Below are 18040 nucleotides of genomic sequence, written 5' to 3'. Positions count from 1 at the left end.
TACTGACTGATGTTTTTAAGTGCAGCGTTTACAAAAGGGGTCCCATTGTCGCTTGATATTTGTAAGGGGATTCCCCATCTGGGAAGTATCTGTGTTAGTAAGGCTTTTGCCACTGTCGACGCATCTTGCTTTGAAGTGGGAAAAGCCTCTACATACTTTGGGAACCTGTCGACCATGACGAAGAAAAATTCCTTTTCTTCACTTGGTGTTAGTTCTATGAAGTCCATTTGTAAGTGATCAAAAGGTCTCGCTGCTGGGGAATGAGCGCTCTGTTTGACCCTAATGCCTCTGCCTGCATTGTTTGTTGCAGAGATCACAAATCATTTTGTATAGTGAGAAACCCTTTTGTGAACCAATTTCTTTAAATATCAGGTGTCATCCAATGTCTTTGGATATCACATGTCATCCCCCCTTTTGACGCGTGGTCTCGACCATGCGTCAATTTAGCGTAATGGTGAAACAAATAATCCGGCAAACAGGGCTTGTCATTAGGCCCATACCAAACGTTTTGTTTCATCACACTGCCAGCTTGCTTCCACGCCCATTTCTCTTTTGGTGTGGCTCTGTTCTGCAGCTCTTGTAAGTCTGCGTATGGTGTTACAGCGGGCTGGAAGTGATAGTATGTTCTTCTATTACATATGGCGATATGATGTGGCAACAGCAAAGCATCAAGGAGGGAAGCGACCAAGTTGTGATGGGTGATGGGTTTGCCAGATGCAGTGAGAAAATTTCGATTTGCCCAAATTTGTCCAAATGAGTGGCAAACCCCCCATGCATATCTGCTATCTGTGAAAATAGTGACAGTCTTACCTCTAGTCAATTTGCATGCTTCAGTCATAGCCACAAGCTCAGCGGCTTGTGCTGAATAGTTAGACGGGAGAAGTTCTGCCAAAAGTGTTTTTTGCAATGTGGTGACTGCAAAACCTGATTGGTTAAGGCCTGTTCCCGGGTCCCTTGATGCTGAGCAGCCCACAAAAAGCTCCATGTCACGGTTGGTGAGTGGTGTTTCTCGAAGATCAGGTCTGGGGGAACAGATTTCATTAATAATAGCCACACAGTCATGGGGCTTCTGTTTCTCTGAAGTAGGGAGCAACGTGGCAGTATTGAGTACAGTGCAGCGCCGTACAGTGATATTGGGCAGTTCGAGCAGAATGGTGTTGTATTTTAACCATCTTGCGGAGGACATATTTTTTTGAGGTTTTTTCCTCTAACAAAATCATTAAGACTGCATGTTGGACTAAGAAGGTTAGTGGAGAGTAACCGACAATGTCGCGAGAAGCTATGATTGCCTTCTCCGCAGCTGCCACAGCTCTAGGGCAGGCTGGGAGACCGGCAGACATAGGGTCTAGTTTGAATGAGAAGTATGCAACCTTTTTTTTTTTTTTTTTTTTTTTTCCCCCGTAATCCTTCAGTAAGACGTAGGACATGTAGTGTCCCTTTTTATCAACGGTTTGTGTAAATGGCCGGTAGCAATCTGGGAGGCCCAGAGTGGGTGGTGTCTGTAGAGCTAACTTTAAAACGTGGAATGTTTTTTCTGCATCGGGCGTCCAAGCGACTTTGTCCCGTGCTGCTAGACCCTGACCATGAGCAATGGCCGCCAAAGGTGCCTTGATGCTTGCATAGTCAGGGATCCACTGTCTACAGTATGATGTCATGCCAAGAAAACTCATAACCTGTTTCTCTGTGATTGGTTTTGGGATTTCTTGGATGGCAGAGATGCACTTTTGGGAAAGTATTTTCCCCTCTTGCGATATAATGTGTGTAAGCAAGGCTAGCGTGTCCGCGACGCAAGCCTCCTGTGTAGGAGAGCAAATCATTAATCTAAATGTGCCAGCAAGGCGCTGTTTTGTGACAGACTTAAGGACTATAAATTCTCACGCTGAGTAGCGTTGAGGATGGTTGGAGACTACGACAGCCCCTGACACAGTTGGGTGAACTTGATGCTTTACCTTAAGATGTGAATGCAAACCAATATTGGCTGTCGGGGTGTATGGGGACGCTAAAGAAAGCGTTAGCCAAAACTATAACAGAAAGCCACTTACTTTCAGGTGGAACTTGTGAAAGAGTTGTATGAGGATTTGGTACTGTAGGGGCACGTGCATGGATTGTTGCATTTACCGCCTGCAAGTCCTGGACAAACCCTTCACTTGTCTGGTGTTTGTGGAGGCCGTTTTTTTTAAGCTCTCTCTTTATTTATTTATTTTTGTTTTTTTCACCGGACATATTGGCGTGCGGACTGGTGAGTTCTCACAGGGGACAATGCTGCCTCCCCTGGGAAGGGCCTCAAACACCGATTTGATGCCCTCCACGGCCTCTTTTCGTAATGGATAGTGTCGCTGGCAGGGCCTGTAAGGATTTTTGGGAGATTACAACAGGTTTTTTTTTTTTTAAGCAAACCTACATTGTGCCGGTGTTGTGCTCACACTTGCGGTGGCACTCGTTTCAGTTTTAGTATGCCAGTGACATTATTAATCATTCTCTTTCCGTGTGGTGCAGTAAAGTGTGATGTAGAGTATACCTCTGGGTTTTGAAGTTTAAATCTCGACCGTTCTCAAGAGCAGCAACTGCCTTTTGAATTGTTACTCGATGCACCTTTAAACCTGATGATGCTCAGTTGCGGGGTTGGCCGTTTGATTCCATCCGGTCGCCTTGATGCATTTTGTCAACCAAGGTTCCAGATTGTCGCGGCTCCTGTGTTTTGATCAGGGAAACATACGGGAACTGCGGCACTTGGAAGGAAACGTTAGGCAGGCACACAGAAATTGCACAGCGTGTGTTATCCCAATACAGGCATTGCAGTTCTAAACTGTCACAGTATTTTGTTTACACCATGTTTGTTCAAATAGAATATCTTTCCTTAAGCAGATGTGTTCAGCACAATGTGCTGCAGTGAGGCTCGAGTGGGGGAGGAGCCATAGATAGTGGTAAGTAGCCGCATTATCAGGAGAAGTCAGAAAGGTTTTAGTGTATAGATCATTTTTAATATGGTTATGCCTTTCAGACCTGAATTAATGTTTATGCCTAACACACACATAAGATCTCTAACACAACTCCTGCTCATTTTGGGTGTTGTTTTGAAATCGGTGTGTCGTATTACAGATCCTGTCGCTCCAGGATCTACTAGGGTTGTGAGGGGTACGTCTGCAACAGTGAGTGTTAGTGTGGGTAGATTCTTATAGGCAGCAAAGTTTAGTGAAGCTTACATTTCCTGCAAGTTTTGTGATGAGTGTGTGTTTTCTAAGCATTCACTAGCCTGAAGTACAGAATTTAACTGTGTCGTGCAGAGAATGTGGATGTGTTGGTGTATTTACGTGTTCCGTTCGGATGGCCTGTGTCCGGTCCAGATGCGCCCCTTACTCTCCCCAGCCCTCCGGCCAGTCAAATTGCCCCTCTGTCGGAATCCCTGGCGGTTGGTCTGCCATTGTTCTTGCTCTGGGCAGTCGTTTCGCCAGTGTCCATACTTTCCGCAGATGAAATAGCTTCTCGCCCCCTTGGCCCTCGGCCCGACCTCTGCCTTTTTCACGACCTCTGTGGTGACTGTCTCTTCGGAAATGCTGACAAAAAGTCAGGAGCTCTGCTGCATATTTCTGTCCTCCATCCTTGACCTTGGGGAACAGGGCGGCAGCCTCTTTCATGTTGGTCACGCCATTCAGGTTTTTGCTCCTGGTGTAGTGGGAGCCAGCTCGTGCACGTAGGTGGGGGAGTTGTGTAGATGATCGCAATCACCGGGGGCCGAGTCCTCTGCCTCTTCCCCTGGATCTGCCTGTCGTGGTGGCCGGCTGGCCACCTATCCCCCTCCCCAGTGCAGCCAGGTCGTCGAGGGGGTAGAGTGGTTGGTGCGGTTATGGTGCAGGCTGGGCAGCCTCTTGGATCTGGGGCTGAGCCTGCTGAGCCTGCTGAGCCTGCTGCTGGTTGGCTGGTTGGGGAGCCAGCCTGGTCAGAGGAGCCGAGTCGAGGTCGAGGGTCGCATCTAGTTTAAGACACAGAGAAGAAGGAGGGGGAGGAGAGGTTACCCTTTCCCTGCCTGTCTGCTGCCTTCTGTCTGAGGTTACTTTTCAGAATCCAATTGTCTGAGACTAAAATTGCCTGTATTGGGAAAACCGCACTCAGTGGCCCAAAATTTGAATTGGTCAACGCAAGATTCACCGTAGTTTTGTTCATGTACTGGAGATTTGGGCTTAGGGCTACGCCTTCGTGGCGTTTGCTTTGAGTTGGCCCCATCTCGCTTAGTTTAGGTCTGTGTAGAGTCGCACTGGCGTGTCAATTATGTGCTTCATTGTTTCTCTGAGGATGCTATTTCTATGTTTCACTGGTAGTAAGTTTGGGCCTAGCTTACCTTGGTTATGCTAAACTCTGTTTTAGTGATATTGAAATCAATTGAACCATCATCTCTTTAGCTTCAATGCTAGCTAGTTTAGCTTTAGCTATATTGGTAATGCTACTTAGGTTATGGCAATACCTACAGTATAATTTAGATATGCTATTTTTCTCAATGCTAATTAGCTTAGCATTAGCTATGCTAGTTATGCTAAGCTAGTCTATGGTAAAACCCACAGTCTAAATTGATATGCTAGGTTTTTTGCTCAATGCTAATTAGCTTAGCATTAGCTATGCTAGTTATGCAAAACTAGTCTATGGTAAAACCCACAGTCTAAATTGATATGCTAGGTTCTTTGCTCAATGCTAATTAGCTTAGCCTTTCTGGTAGCTATGCTACTAGGGCCTATAGCTAACTGCTAGTCCCTCTCAGCTGGTGCTGTCTGTTGCACCCCCCTCCTGTCTGGCGGTCTGCCAAACCACTCCTGGCAAAAGTGACGTGTACCAAGAATTTAAACTACACAACGTTTGATTCAAAATGGCGACCATGTTTTAAAATGGCGGGCCTCCAAGCCACGCCCAATACCTAAATTTCAACTGCGCCCCAACTACAAAATGGTGATTGATAGCACAACCACACCTATTTCCGATTTTCTTCTGTGCCACTGTTCAAAAATGGCGATTGGCCTTTATAGCCACACCCAACTTTTGAATTTCAATTGTCAAAATGATACCGTCCGCAAAACTTCATTTGTTTGATTTACAGCATGTATATAAAAATTCTATTTTGCTTTTTTTTCTAAATTTGGATCACAGCTGAGTCATATTAACCTTTTCTACTCGGAACCATGAAAGCCAGCTGCTCAACATGCTGATAGCAGTTTGCCAAGGCACATACATTATCTCAATTGGTCATCTGGTCAGTCAAAACATGTCTTAAATGAACGCACACACATACGCACACACACAGGCCTGCAACATTCATTCCAATGCAAACATCCTTGATAAAAGTGGGTCAGTCAGTGATTTACCTGTTTTTACCCATTCAAAGATTTTCTAGAATCCAGTTTATGGATCTACATATATATCTATGGGTTACAGATTTTTTACAGATCAATATATTTATTTATTTTCGACAGTAACGTTACCTTATTAATTGTTGCTTTTCACAAGCGGAGTTTTCACCCTACTGACTGAATTACTTTACTTTGTTTCTAGTTATTTATTGCCATAAAAACAATCTCTCCCTATATTATCTTATGCTCCCTCTTCCCTCAGCGCGTAGGAAAGGGAGGATAGTACTGTTGATGTGACCTTGAGCTAAAACAAAGCCTTTACACACTCTCCTCTTTCCACACCGCTGTCGAACATGAACGCACACACATAAAGATGGGGTAGAGAGGGAAAGAGAGAAAAGGGACGCACATGGGAACAACGCACATATAGACTTACAACAAACTATCTACCATACTGTCCGGAATCACCTCTTACTTTGCTCATGAGCTAACCAGAAACGTTGCTGTAATTCACCTCAAACAGACTCGAACTGTGAGACAACGTTTTCACAAACCAGTACTACTAATCAGACTCGAACTGAAAAGAGAGCAGCTGATCAGACTGCTGGCCGGCCCTCGCACAGACACTGTACGTCAAAAAACAGAAAGACTCGAACTTCCTGCAGAGGAGGGTCCCGCACCCTCGTCTTCTAGGGCCCTAGTGGACGTCAACACACAAACAAATGGACTCGAACCATTTGCGGAAGAGGGGCTGGTAACCCTCGTCCTCTGGACGTCAACAAACAAACAAATGGACTCGAACCATTTGCGGAAGAGGGACTCTCACCCTCGTCCTCCGGACGTCCTCTAGACGTCAACCACCAAACAAATGGACTCGAACCATTTGCGGAAGAGGGACGGCACACTCATCCTCCAGACGTCCTCTAGACGTCAACAAACAAACAAATAGACTTAAACCATTTGCAAAGAGGGAGTGGCACCCTCGTCCTCTAGACGTCAACAAAAAAAAGCAAATGGACTCGAACCATTTGCGGCTCAGGGACTCTTACCCTGTCCTAGACGTCACCAACAAAAATAAACTCACCGGAGATTATTGAAGAGATCCTCCACCGAGTTCAGTAGGCACCAGCAGTGAGAGGACACTCCTGCTGTTGGACGTTAGGCCCCCACTTCTCAGCTGAATTTGTGGCGAGGTTGAGGAAGGAGCTTCACTCCACTGTGCACAGGTTTCACCGTCAGTCCTGTCCAGCCTGTGCCTCTCACTCCGGGTGCCCACCCAGGGACGCCAAATTGTTGTGGAAATGGATTCTTCAATAAAGATCAACAAACAGGATCAGCTTTTTCTCCGTGGTTTATTTTGCCAAAGCATTTTCTTCTGCAGACAAAAATACGTTCATCCCCACATCCTCACAAGTTAGAGTCTAGCAGGGAATGACGATTTGCCAAATCTCGCACAGTCTTTTAGTTAGAGGGACAGGACGCGAATAGCCTTGGTTGGGTGACGTCTTTAGACCAAACAAAAACATGCCTTAGACATTACAATTCTGAACATTCTGAACCTCTCTCATCACAAGGTCTCTAACACAGGGTACAGATGCACACATATGCCATTATATCATCATGAGTTGGTTATTTGCATTATCCATTAAAAGGTGAGACAGAGGAGACACTGAAGTGTGTCTGACCTGACAAAACTATGATTATGAATTACAAATATCCAAAATTCCCACAACACTACTCAGGTTTATCTTCATCACAGTTAAAGCTGCACTAATCAATATTGTGAGTCACATGAATGTGTGGGGTCACTCGTAGTGACAAACCCACAGCAAATGATCACCTACCGCTGCGGTTCCTCTCAGCTCTTTGGAGCTATTTTTAATAACTATTTAGTAAAGTTTAGGTTCACTCTGTTGTCAATAGATGAGCTCCGATAAACCCACTGTACATGACATTTCCACCAATAAACAGCAGACAGACAGAGTTAGCGACTAGCTGGTGAACATAGTGGAGCATTTAGCAGCTAAGGAGCCGGATATTTCCCTCAGGAGTTTGTGGAGACCAAAAACCGAGTTAAAAAGAGAGAGAATATTATTTTGCTCTGTGTCTGCTGGATGTGTATAATGTGTACTTTTATAGGCAGCTGTTTGCAAATACATTAGCTATAATGGGCCACAACCAAATCCATTTCCTTTGAATGGAGCCACAAGGAGTAGGGGCTGAAATCTTAATTGAGGAAACTGGATACCACTCGTTATGTCATCAATAGCATCAAAACATCAGATATCAGAGGGGTGGTGATATGAAGGAAATTTGCAGAAGATTTAGAAATGGTTTGCTAGTAGTCTGAAAGTAGTCTTTAACCTGACAAAGAATCATCTTACAAGTTCAACTGATTCATCATACCAAACCTCATCAACGCTGGATTTATTTATAACATTTCGTGAATTTCAAACTTCTCCTAGATGAAAATGAATTCATTCACAAACTTTCTTTTTTTGGTTATAATGTCTCTAATTGTAGTTAAAGTTACCTTCGAGTTATCTCGAAGATCTCCGTTTTGTTCTCTTTGGCGGCACCTATTGCAATAAGTGGTAATTGCAGGTGTGTTTTGGCAAAGCCAGCAGAGACAAGAACAAAACAGTACATCTCTTCATACCCAAGTGAGTTAAGGAACAAGTAATTTGCGTTAGCTTCACCTACAGTACCCTCTCTGGTGGACCAACCACTCATGGGTGATGAAAACGCATCACTAAATGTGAGCGATTTTTTTCCTGGAAAAGTCACCACATACTATACACCCAGTCCATAATACTGCAAATGTAAGTGCTTTCATTAGTGAATCATAAGCCCCTTTCCCACAACCTTTTTGTTGCGGGCTCGTTGCGCGACCACTCGTCTATTTTAAAGGTGCAAAGATGGAACGGGGGACAGATCTGTTGTGCCGCTGAGCCGGCGACCACGTCGAGCCGACATCTACGTGGTAGTGACAGTCGGCAGGGCGGAATGCCACACAGTAGTGCGTGAGTCAACCCACATACAGGTGAAAAAGTGAGAAAGCAGCGTTCAGAGTATCCTAAGTTATTAATAACTTACAGAAAAATTGCTTGCAGTAGTCCATCGTCTCTTCCCCTCTCCCTTTTGTCTTTCTCCCTTTCTCAAACACATGCGCTGCAGTCCGTCTCTGTTATTCTCTCTACTGACAGCGGTGCTCCTATAGCTATAAAGGTGGTGTTTTTTGTGCCGGGTCAGGTTCAAGTGGTTGGTTAAGGATGTGGATCGGCTTACACACTGGACACCGCCACCTTTTGCTTTTGAAATGCTGGAGTTCTGTGTTAAATCCCCACTCGGGCAGCTTTATGCCACCACGCTTGGTTCTGAATTAACAAAAAGCTGGCATTGTGGTGCACCTTCAACGCGGCATTGTTGCGGAATCTTGGTGTGATTAGGGCTATCCGGTCTTTAAGTCTGACGTAACATTCATTCATCTTCAACTGCTTGTCCCTTGTCAGACGTAACACCCTTTCAAAATACTATTTCCGGGTCCAAACGCTCCGTCGTACAAAACAAACCAAACCTGTGAGCCTTTTACGATCACTTCTTTCTTCAGTTAGACACCTTTTTAATGATAAGAAAGTGGTAAAATTACAATTCTGTCGTCAGATCTGTTCAAACAACGGGGAACACAGCACTGCGGCATTGTAGAAATACGAGGCTTAGACTCGTAAAAAGTACTTTTTATTTGTTTTATTTATTTATTTAAATGAAAGTCTTTGAAATTATTACTTTAACAGATTGTATATATTCATGCATGTATTTACAGGAAGTAGGGTACTAAGCTGCCATGAATACTGACCATATGATACAAGAGCAGGTGTATGAAGAAGAAAGACTGAACCTCCACCAGACACAAAGTAGCTGAATAAGAAACAGGCAAACCTGTTTACCGTCATGTCAGGGTGTAAGTGTTAAACCCTCAGTGGAAAATCTGTATACTGATTGTATACTGAATCCGTGAATAAATGACCTTACAGCTTTGAAAATTCCCCATGGGAGACTCACAAACAGTCTGGGGCGGGATCTTGAGCATTAATGCTGCCCACTTTTTGTGCAAATGCATGCACATATCTTCACTGAGTTGTGCTCCCTACTTTTATCTCGGGGTCACGCTGTTTGACAGAGTTATTCATCTTGCAGCCTCTCCCCCGCGCCTCTTATCTGTCTCCCACTCCGTCTGTCTCTCTGTTGTTGTCTCTCATGTTCACAAACATTTGATACACCAATGGCAGCAATTACCACTGCTAATGTTTGATCGGTCAGAAAAAAAAAATCTTATCATTTTATATGAGACAGAGGGAAGGAGGCAAAGAGAAGACTCTTTGATAACTGGCTCGTTTGGCAAATAATGTAGCATTTCATTTCACATTTCATAATCTTCTAAAAAGCTGTTTTCCCTAAATAATTATTTAGTTTTTACAGAAATCAGTCCTATACTTAATATATTATGTGATTTGTCAATACAACTCGGACCGCAAACGCTTCCGCTACCCAAATCTTGTGTATGTATGCAGAATTTGTTTATAGACATGAGAGCTAGGTTAAACAACAGGTTTTACGTCTCGTTACTTTTAGGGTTATAACGAATACGTAAAATGAACTGTCTGTGTTTTGACTTCTGTGCAGTTTGCCCATGTTGTCATTCAGTTTGAAACAATCTAGCATCCCCCCTCACAGAGCCATAAGTAATTTTCTTTTTATCAACAAATTATATTTCAGTTTCAAATATTATAAAAACAGTCTTCCCTCTGAAAAGTTTGTTATTTCAGTTTTCAGTACAACCTGTTGTCTTTAGTGTCTCGTGTTGAATTGTAAGACACGTGTATGCTGTCCAAGAGAAAATGTGTTGAACTGCAACAAACTTGCGAGTATGGTAAACGGCAAAAACTGCATTTTCAAAACTTGATTTGAAACTAACTACTTCCTTTCACATTAAAAAAAAAAAACCTTAACGCTCTGGTAACACATTTCCAACTCTATTTTGGTCCCTGGTTTCCATAGCGATGGGATGAAATGTAAATTATTTCAGCAGACCTACATTTGGATGTGTTGATTTTTTAAAATCCGTCCACTTGGGTAATCATGAAGCTGTAATGCAGAAGAATGTAATAGTTCCCTGCTGGGAAGTTCTCCTGGGATGATATTTTGTTGGGATCACCTGTTGGGGTCAAATCTTACTGTCTGTAAAATAAGTTTCTTTAAAAAGCCTTTTGTTTGAAAATAAACTCAGCTGATTTCAGCATTCAAATATATTCTGTCAGGGGGATGAATGATGCCCAGACACCCTCAGCTTGAGTGTGACGCAGTGGGATATTTTGGGGATTTTGTCATTTTTGTGTAATCTCTGTTAAGTTTTTGCAATCGCATGTTTTTGTCTTAAAGAAAAAATAACCTGCTTAATATGAAAGTGACATTTTTAAAGGTTAGCTCTGGGGATGGAAGTGTTATACAGCCTTGGTCTGCTTCCACATCTCTGCCACATTCTCTGTCTGTCTGCCTCATTTCTTTTTATTTGAAGGTTTATTTAAAGGTTTTAATCCCTTACAGTAATCACACACACTGCAATCAAGATTGCAATAACTTTATCCAAAGTAAAAGTAATTCAAGTCATCTCACTCTCCCACATGGTAACTTTTTTTGATTTGCTGACTTCAACAATCCCATAAATCTGACCCATTTTATTTTTTGTATTCACCCTAATGGATTTTCTCATTGTATATGATAATAATGGTTGTATGGCCATCACTGTTTTATTTAGCCCCTTTTCTTTTAACAGGTGAGTTTTCATTTGTAAATTAAGTGACTTATTTCCACTGGAATCCCTTTAAAAAAGAATAGATCTTTTTGATATTGTTTTATTTTGTGTTTTTCACCTAGGCCATTTTATTCTTAATACATGTGTTTCAACGTTTTCATTAGATATAGTTCTATGTAGCCAATTCAACAGGTTTAATCCTGTTCCAATATTCCCCCATTTATCTTTTCACTTTGTTACTGACACATAGCATCGCCAGCTGTGATTCTTTTAATTAAAGCAGCATAGTCAGCAAGAGCCAGTCTGACGTTTTATACAAGGCTTTCTTCCTCTCCTAATAATTGTATTAAATATTTTATCCATTGGATAATGTGTATCCAGTGATTAAGAGGAAAGTTTTCAAATTAAAATAATGGTAAAATATACATTTTTTATTTTAACGCTCATTTTTGTCAGTCTTGTATTATTTAACTCCCCAAGGCCCAGAAATTACATTGACATTAAAGTATTTTGAAATCTTGACAAGAAGTCAAACCTAAATATTGATTTATTTTCATCCTTTCTCCCATATTGGATTTTAATAATCCTTCACAAAGGTCTCCATATTGTCCAATACAGCCAAATGAAAAACTTTATGTAGCAAATGTTCATGAATGAATGAATGAATGTAGCAAATGTACCAGTAAAGTTTGACTGTCCTTATTGGCTATCTGATAATGAACTCGCCAATACTGACTCAAATAGCTGGATTGTGTATCAGTGACAATGGGGCCAATCTATTCAATTCAATTTAAATTAAATCCTTTATTAAATTTAGGTTTTGACCCATTTGTTGCTGCAATACCTTTGTAAATGATTTTATAGATAAAGTTGCGAATGTTTCAGTCAACAGCCTATTAATTAAACACTATTAATTAAACATGATCCATACTTGTTATCAGCTGATGCTCAAAGACAAGGATTCATTTCAGGACTGTAAAAGCTGGATTGGTGCATCCCTAGTCTGATAAAACACCAATGTAAATCCATCACTGTCTGCTTTGTTTCAATCTTCATATTGTATTTCTCTTGTGCTTCTAACCTCAGGCATCTTGGAGGGCCATTAACCAATCCCTGTACTTTTAGACAGATGAAACATGACCAGGGCCATCGATATTGTGTGATTCATGCCTGTGGCTTAAGGTTCTAATATTTCTACCAACCCCTCTGTCTGGCAAAGCCACAGTCACCATTCATCACCCCTATGCCTATGCTGCTAAGATAGGTGTTATAGCCTACTGAAAAATATTGTTTTAGTGTGTGTGTGTGTGTGTGTGTGTGTGTGTGTGTGTGTGTGTGTGTGTGTGTGTGTGTGTGTGTGTGTGTGTGTGTGTGTGTGTGTGTGTGTGTGTGTGTGTGTGTGTGTGTGTGTGTGTGTGTGTGTGTGTGTGTGTGTGTGTGTGTGTGTGTGTGTGTTTGTGTGTGTGTGTGTGTGTGTGTGTGTGTGTGTGTGCATTGTGATGTATACCACAAATCAAACCTTGTCCTTGAACATGTTCCTCAAGCACTGAAGTAAAATGAAAGCAGGCGTCATTTCTTCTCCTCTGAGTAAACGTGAATGAGTCACGGCTTGTCATCGTTAGGATCCTGACAAATTATACATTGCTTTTTCAGGTCTAAATGTCGTTGTTTTCTTGTTTTGTTTTTTTACCACAGGCATATTATTAGATTTTCAATTTAAGGAACATTATCGACACAAGAACGGGAACAAGAAATAATGCTTTGATTTCACATTTAAAACATCCAACATGCATCAGAATGATTGATGTAGTCATAAATATGATTAGTGAACTGCCGTTCACAAGGTAACACATAGTAAGAAAATGTTTTCTTTATGATGAAATACAGCTTTCGGAGGAAGCTTTTTTTAATTGAGATAAAGCACCCCTGCCTGTCTTTACTTTTCTACACTTTTTTCATGGTTAAATTTGTTTTTAAAAAGCTAATAGTAAAACAAATTATACCATTGGTTCAAACCATCAATTCAGCTGGAGCTTAGCATCTAATTATGGTTTTAACATTGCTCATATGTCACAATGTGGTGACAGACTGTTGATATATTCAAGGAAGTGGTGCCACCGCTTGACAACAGTGCTCTCCTATAAAACTGATATTATTGCACTCAGTTTGGAGGCAGTCTGCAAACAGAGGTTGAAGTTACATAACTAGAAAGCACAGATCGTTTAGTTTCAGAGTTAAGTTTAATTGTCCTGATGCATCGGATCTGTGATAAATAAACAGTGCAAAATGAATGTGACGCTGCATCAGGAAACCCGCCAAAGTTATTAATGAGATGCTGTAAATGTCCTCATTTTGTATTGTACTTTGTAACTATATGAATGCATTTATTGCTTAAGTTCCAACGAGAAGTTTGACAGCATATCACAGTAATGCCTCGTCTTTGAGTACCTGACAGCAGACATCAATGTCAAGTGATCCTATGCTATTGCTCACTCTAAAGCCACATTTTTTAAACACGTCAGTTGTTGATACCGATGTCTCTCCAATTCTCTCCAATTCCAGAGGCAGGCTTTGAGCAGTTCCGTGTGGCAGAAAAGGCTCATGGTAGCTGGATGAAGCTCTTCCTGGAGGGCAACACCTCTGAGGTGCTTACCAACATGGGCAAAAAGGTCCTGAAGCAGTATCAGGAGGCCCTGGCTGCCATGAGCTCAGCCCTCAGCAAACAGCTGGGCAAGTACGACATGTACTCTATGATCGCAGGCATGGTGTTTGTGTTTCAGGTAAGTGCAGAAGAATTTCATTCATCCTACAGACTCTAAAGTGGTTGGTTGGTGTAGCTGGTAGGTTAGTGTTTAGTTAGCGTATGAAAGTCACAGGCAGGAATAAAACAATCAGTAATCGAAGAGAAACAGAAACATTATACCAAACATTTTAACAAACACAAGAGAAACATTTCTACATTTTTGGTGGCGGAAATTATTCTGAAGCTTATTTTCCACTTTAGAACCTTTCTTTAGGGACTCAGGAACTCATTTGTGTTTCAACCACAGGGACCAGGGTCTAAATTAAGACCAGAGACAGTTTCCACCCCAAAAATACCTGCTGAAGGGGATATTTTTTTTGAAAGCACGGGGACTTTTGGGGTGGGGTTTGCAGTGATTGGTTGCAAACAGATGCTCAACTAGTGTACTGTTTCATTTATAAAATAAGGAAGTTACTCTTTTATTGATTTAGGACCATTTTAGGAGGAGTGGAGTACATTTGTGTTTATTTGATAATATTTAAAGCAAATTTAGGCTTTGCTGTCAGTTCCCCGGCTCATTTAAAAAAAGATAGGGAGAACGTTCGCACGGGTGAACGGAGAGAGAGAGCAGCAGTGCTGTGAGGGGATGTATAAAACAATATTGTCTGCATTATTTTCACAGCGGTTTCGTTCTAAAGTACGAACAAATAAACATCAGATAAATGATTTACTGTGGAGACAGATGCCCTTAGATTCAGTTCCCTCCTCTGCATTTCATTCATTACATCCAATGTCTAGCAGTAATAAATAATAGTCAGCAGTAAATGTTGTCACAGTGAGACCAAAACCTAAGGTTGTTTTTTTTTTTCTCCAAGGTGTTTGTTTGATAAAATGGTTGGGCACTGAACTGCAGGCTGCAAAGTGTGTTTACTGCTGTGACCTTCAGCAGCACCCATCCTATCATAATGCTTTTTTTATGTCACTAGACTTCTTTGCCCAATCTTCATTAGAGTTATTAGAGTCTTTAGAGCACCGTGATGGACACGCAGATAAGAACCAGCTAAAGGAATTTTCAGTTCCTTGAAAAAAGTCCTGGGAACTGTGTAAAGGCCTTACAAAGACTGAGAAGAAAAAGGTTTGATTGTCTAAACACATACTGACCTGCTCTACACTGGAGATCAAAATTAGTGAACAAGTTATTAATACTTTTTTTTTTTGTCGTTCAGAATTTGATAGAATATCTGCTGTGGCTACACCACTGCTGTACTAACATGTTTTTTATAAATAACAAAGGCACTTCAACAAAAACCTTTATTTTGTAAAAAAAAAAAAAAAAAAACTGAGCAAAATTTGAGAACACTTTCAGATCCCTCCCAGTTATTGGTGTTAATCTGGAACAGGTGACAATTGAACACACCCTATTTATCTGGCAGCTCTCCTGGTTACTTTGGAAGATCCGCTCTAAGGTGACTGAAACCCTGAGACAGCAGGTTGTCCAAATGAAGGCCAAAGGGATGACCCTCTCAGCCATCAGAGAGAGGTTGGGCGATCCAAGTCTGTGATTTCAAGAGACAAGGACACAGATTCCTTAAGTCCCTCAAAAAGGCCGGTCATCCATGTAAAACAAGTGCACAAGAGGACAGGATTAGAGAAAACTTGCAATGGGGAATCGCTTTGACACTGCAGCTGGAGTTGGTTTCCAGTTCAATGCTGAACAGGACAAGGATCTGTCTCAGCACACTTTTTGGACTGAAAGCCCACTCTACAGTGACCAAACCTCTCATCAGCAGAAAGAATAAAAAGGCTAGATTTGCCTTTGCTGAGGAGCATGTTGTGTGGACAGAGGAGAACTGGTCCAGAGTGACTTCAGTGATGAGAGGACGTTCAGTTTATTTTTGTCTGATGGAAACATTATGTTTGGCGTAGAACTGGGGAATGACTGAACCCAAAGTGTGTAAAGAAGTCAGTTTGATGTGCTGAAGTCATTCAGAGCTGTGGCCTCTACACTTCCTATTCATTTTTCAATCCTATAGAAGAAAAATTGTTTAAATCTTCTCTTCTGACACAATGGTTACTGTTCTCTAATTTTGCTCACTGTTTTTTTTTCACAAAATAAAGGTTTTTGTTGAAGTGCCTTGGTCATTTAGAAATAGCCATGGTGGATTATCTATCAAATTCTGAACAATAAAACATAACAGTGTTTCAGAATGAATCAAGTATGAATAATTTGTTCTCTAATTTTGATCTCCAGTGTAAATGTATTATGTGCTCAACGTCAAATTGCATAGGACACTGTGCACATACGTACACTGGTCAAGCCATGCTACTCTCGGTTTAGTTGGACAAAAAGTTCATCAAAGCTCCTCTCTCTCTCCATTCTCTCCCTCTCTCCTGACCCCTCAAGCTCCTGTTGGTCTTACTGCTGGCTATGCCTGAAGCTCTCAGTGGTGAGGCAACAGTGGACCTTCCAGTCCTGTCAGCCCTGCTCTCCCTGCCTTTCTACCTTTTGTGCCTGCTGCTCGCTTCAGTGCACGTCTTGGTGTGCACATCTGCTGAGAGCTCCTGTTACTTCTGCAGCCTCTCCTGGGGCCTCGTGTTCACTGCCATCGCCTTCTCCTCAGCAATGTTTTGTATTCTGGTCTCCTTGGCAACACGGCGACTCCCCCTGGGACCAAAGATTCACGGGAAGGTGAGTCTGTGCGCCTAAATATACCACTAACACACACGTACAGATTGGAACAGGTGTTTGCCCTCATAGTTGTATATGTGTGTGTTAACAAGTTCAGCTGGTCTGTGATTGCTTTGTGACAAAGAATATTAAAGGGACAAGTGAGCCGAAAGATCCATTAGTTTTCCATCCAGACAGCTGCATGCACTGACTTGCTGCTGTTTAAAAGATAGATTTCTGCTCTCCTGATTTAATTTGTCATAAACATATGAGACTATTATTTTGATTATTAAATCCACTGAGGCTCAGGGCGGATGGCACGCTCTTGTCTATTGCATCCCCACTCTGTGATTTGGCTAAGTTAGCAAAGTCTTTACTAATGCAGCTTTAAATCACCTGAGTGCACTGTGAAACAAAGGCCTGAGAAAAAAAGTTGCAATAGATTTTTCTTGGCTCTGAGACAGTTGAAAATTCACTCCACCGAAACACATCCTTAAAGAAGTCAATTTGAGACCCCATTTACATTAATCAAATAGCGCTTGACTGTATGCACACCTTATCATGTGTTTTTCATGAAGGATTGCAAAGAGCCCCCTTAATTACTCCTTAATTACTCCTTAATTACTCTGCAGTATTGCACAGAAATATGATGGGGAGTAGATTTAATCTAATGCAGTACTGCATTATTGTAACTGCATTACTTTGAGTATATTGATCAAAAATCATTATAGTTTTTTTTGTTGACGCATAGAATTACGTGTACGTGTAGTAAGCATGAGAGTCTTTTTGTCATTCAGTGCAGTGACTGTGGAGTTACAGAGGAGGAGCTGAGACTCAGTATTTCTAAAAGCCTAGAGTTTAACTGTTAATGCCAACAGCAGAACAAAGATAAACCTGTTACAGAGGCTGCTACAGTCTGTTCTGCTGCAAGTTTACTCTGTGTCCCGGAAGTCACAGGCTCCAGTTGTTTTAAAAAATACATTAAAACCAGCTCACATATCTGAAACAAGCTGATGCATTGATGAACATCATCCATCATTTTAAATAGCATATGTTTTATATGATTTCTTAACACGACTTTATAACCCTGCATTTATTGTACTCCGTATCAAAAATCTTCCATTCTACCAGAATTTAATCCGTAGAGATCATTGTGTGTCTCAAGTTAGAGGATCAGGCCTGTCACTCTGCATTACAGGACATTTTGTTTTGTCTTTTGTTTGCCAAAGGAGGGTAACACCAGTGTGGCATGATGGGAAAAGTGATAATAGTGTGAAGAACCTTGACTATTAGCTGCACTAAAGTCATGTTTAAAATAGATGTGCTATATATATATTCAGTATTATGTCTGTCAATGCAGCAGCAGACCATGGATATATTAACCCTTCTCATGGCCACCCCTTTTTTAATGGTGTTGAGGGTGAGGGACAGCAGGTCAACAGCAGATGCCACATAGAAGTGGAGTACATCATCTGAAAGCTGCA

General features: G+C 41.6%; 1 protein-coding gene across 1 annotated transcript in view; it reads left to right on the top strand.

Annotated features, from left to right (window-relative positions):
• Window positions 1–18040, top strand: part of pigg (phosphatidylinositol glycan anchor biosynthesis class G (EMM blood group)) — a 79527-nt gene that overhangs the window by 26688 nt on the left and 34799 nt on the right. The window contains exons 7-8 of the mRNA XM_083914710.1: window positions 13708–13925; window positions 16293–16577. Of these exons, the coding sequence (XP_083770836.1) occupies window positions 13708–13925; window positions 16293–16577 (503 nt within the window). The remainder of the gene's footprint in view (window positions 1–13707; window positions 13926–16292; window positions 16578–18040) is intronic.

Source organism: Echiichthys vipera (assembly GCF_963691815.1).
Source record: "Echiichthys vipera genome assembly, chromosome: 6".
Taxonomy (NCBI): Eukaryota; Metazoa; Chordata; class Actinopteri; order Perciformes; family Trachinidae; genus Echiichthys; species Echiichthys vipera.
Note: the sequence above shows the minus strand (reverse complement) of the source record. Positions and strands in the feature narration are given on the sequence as shown.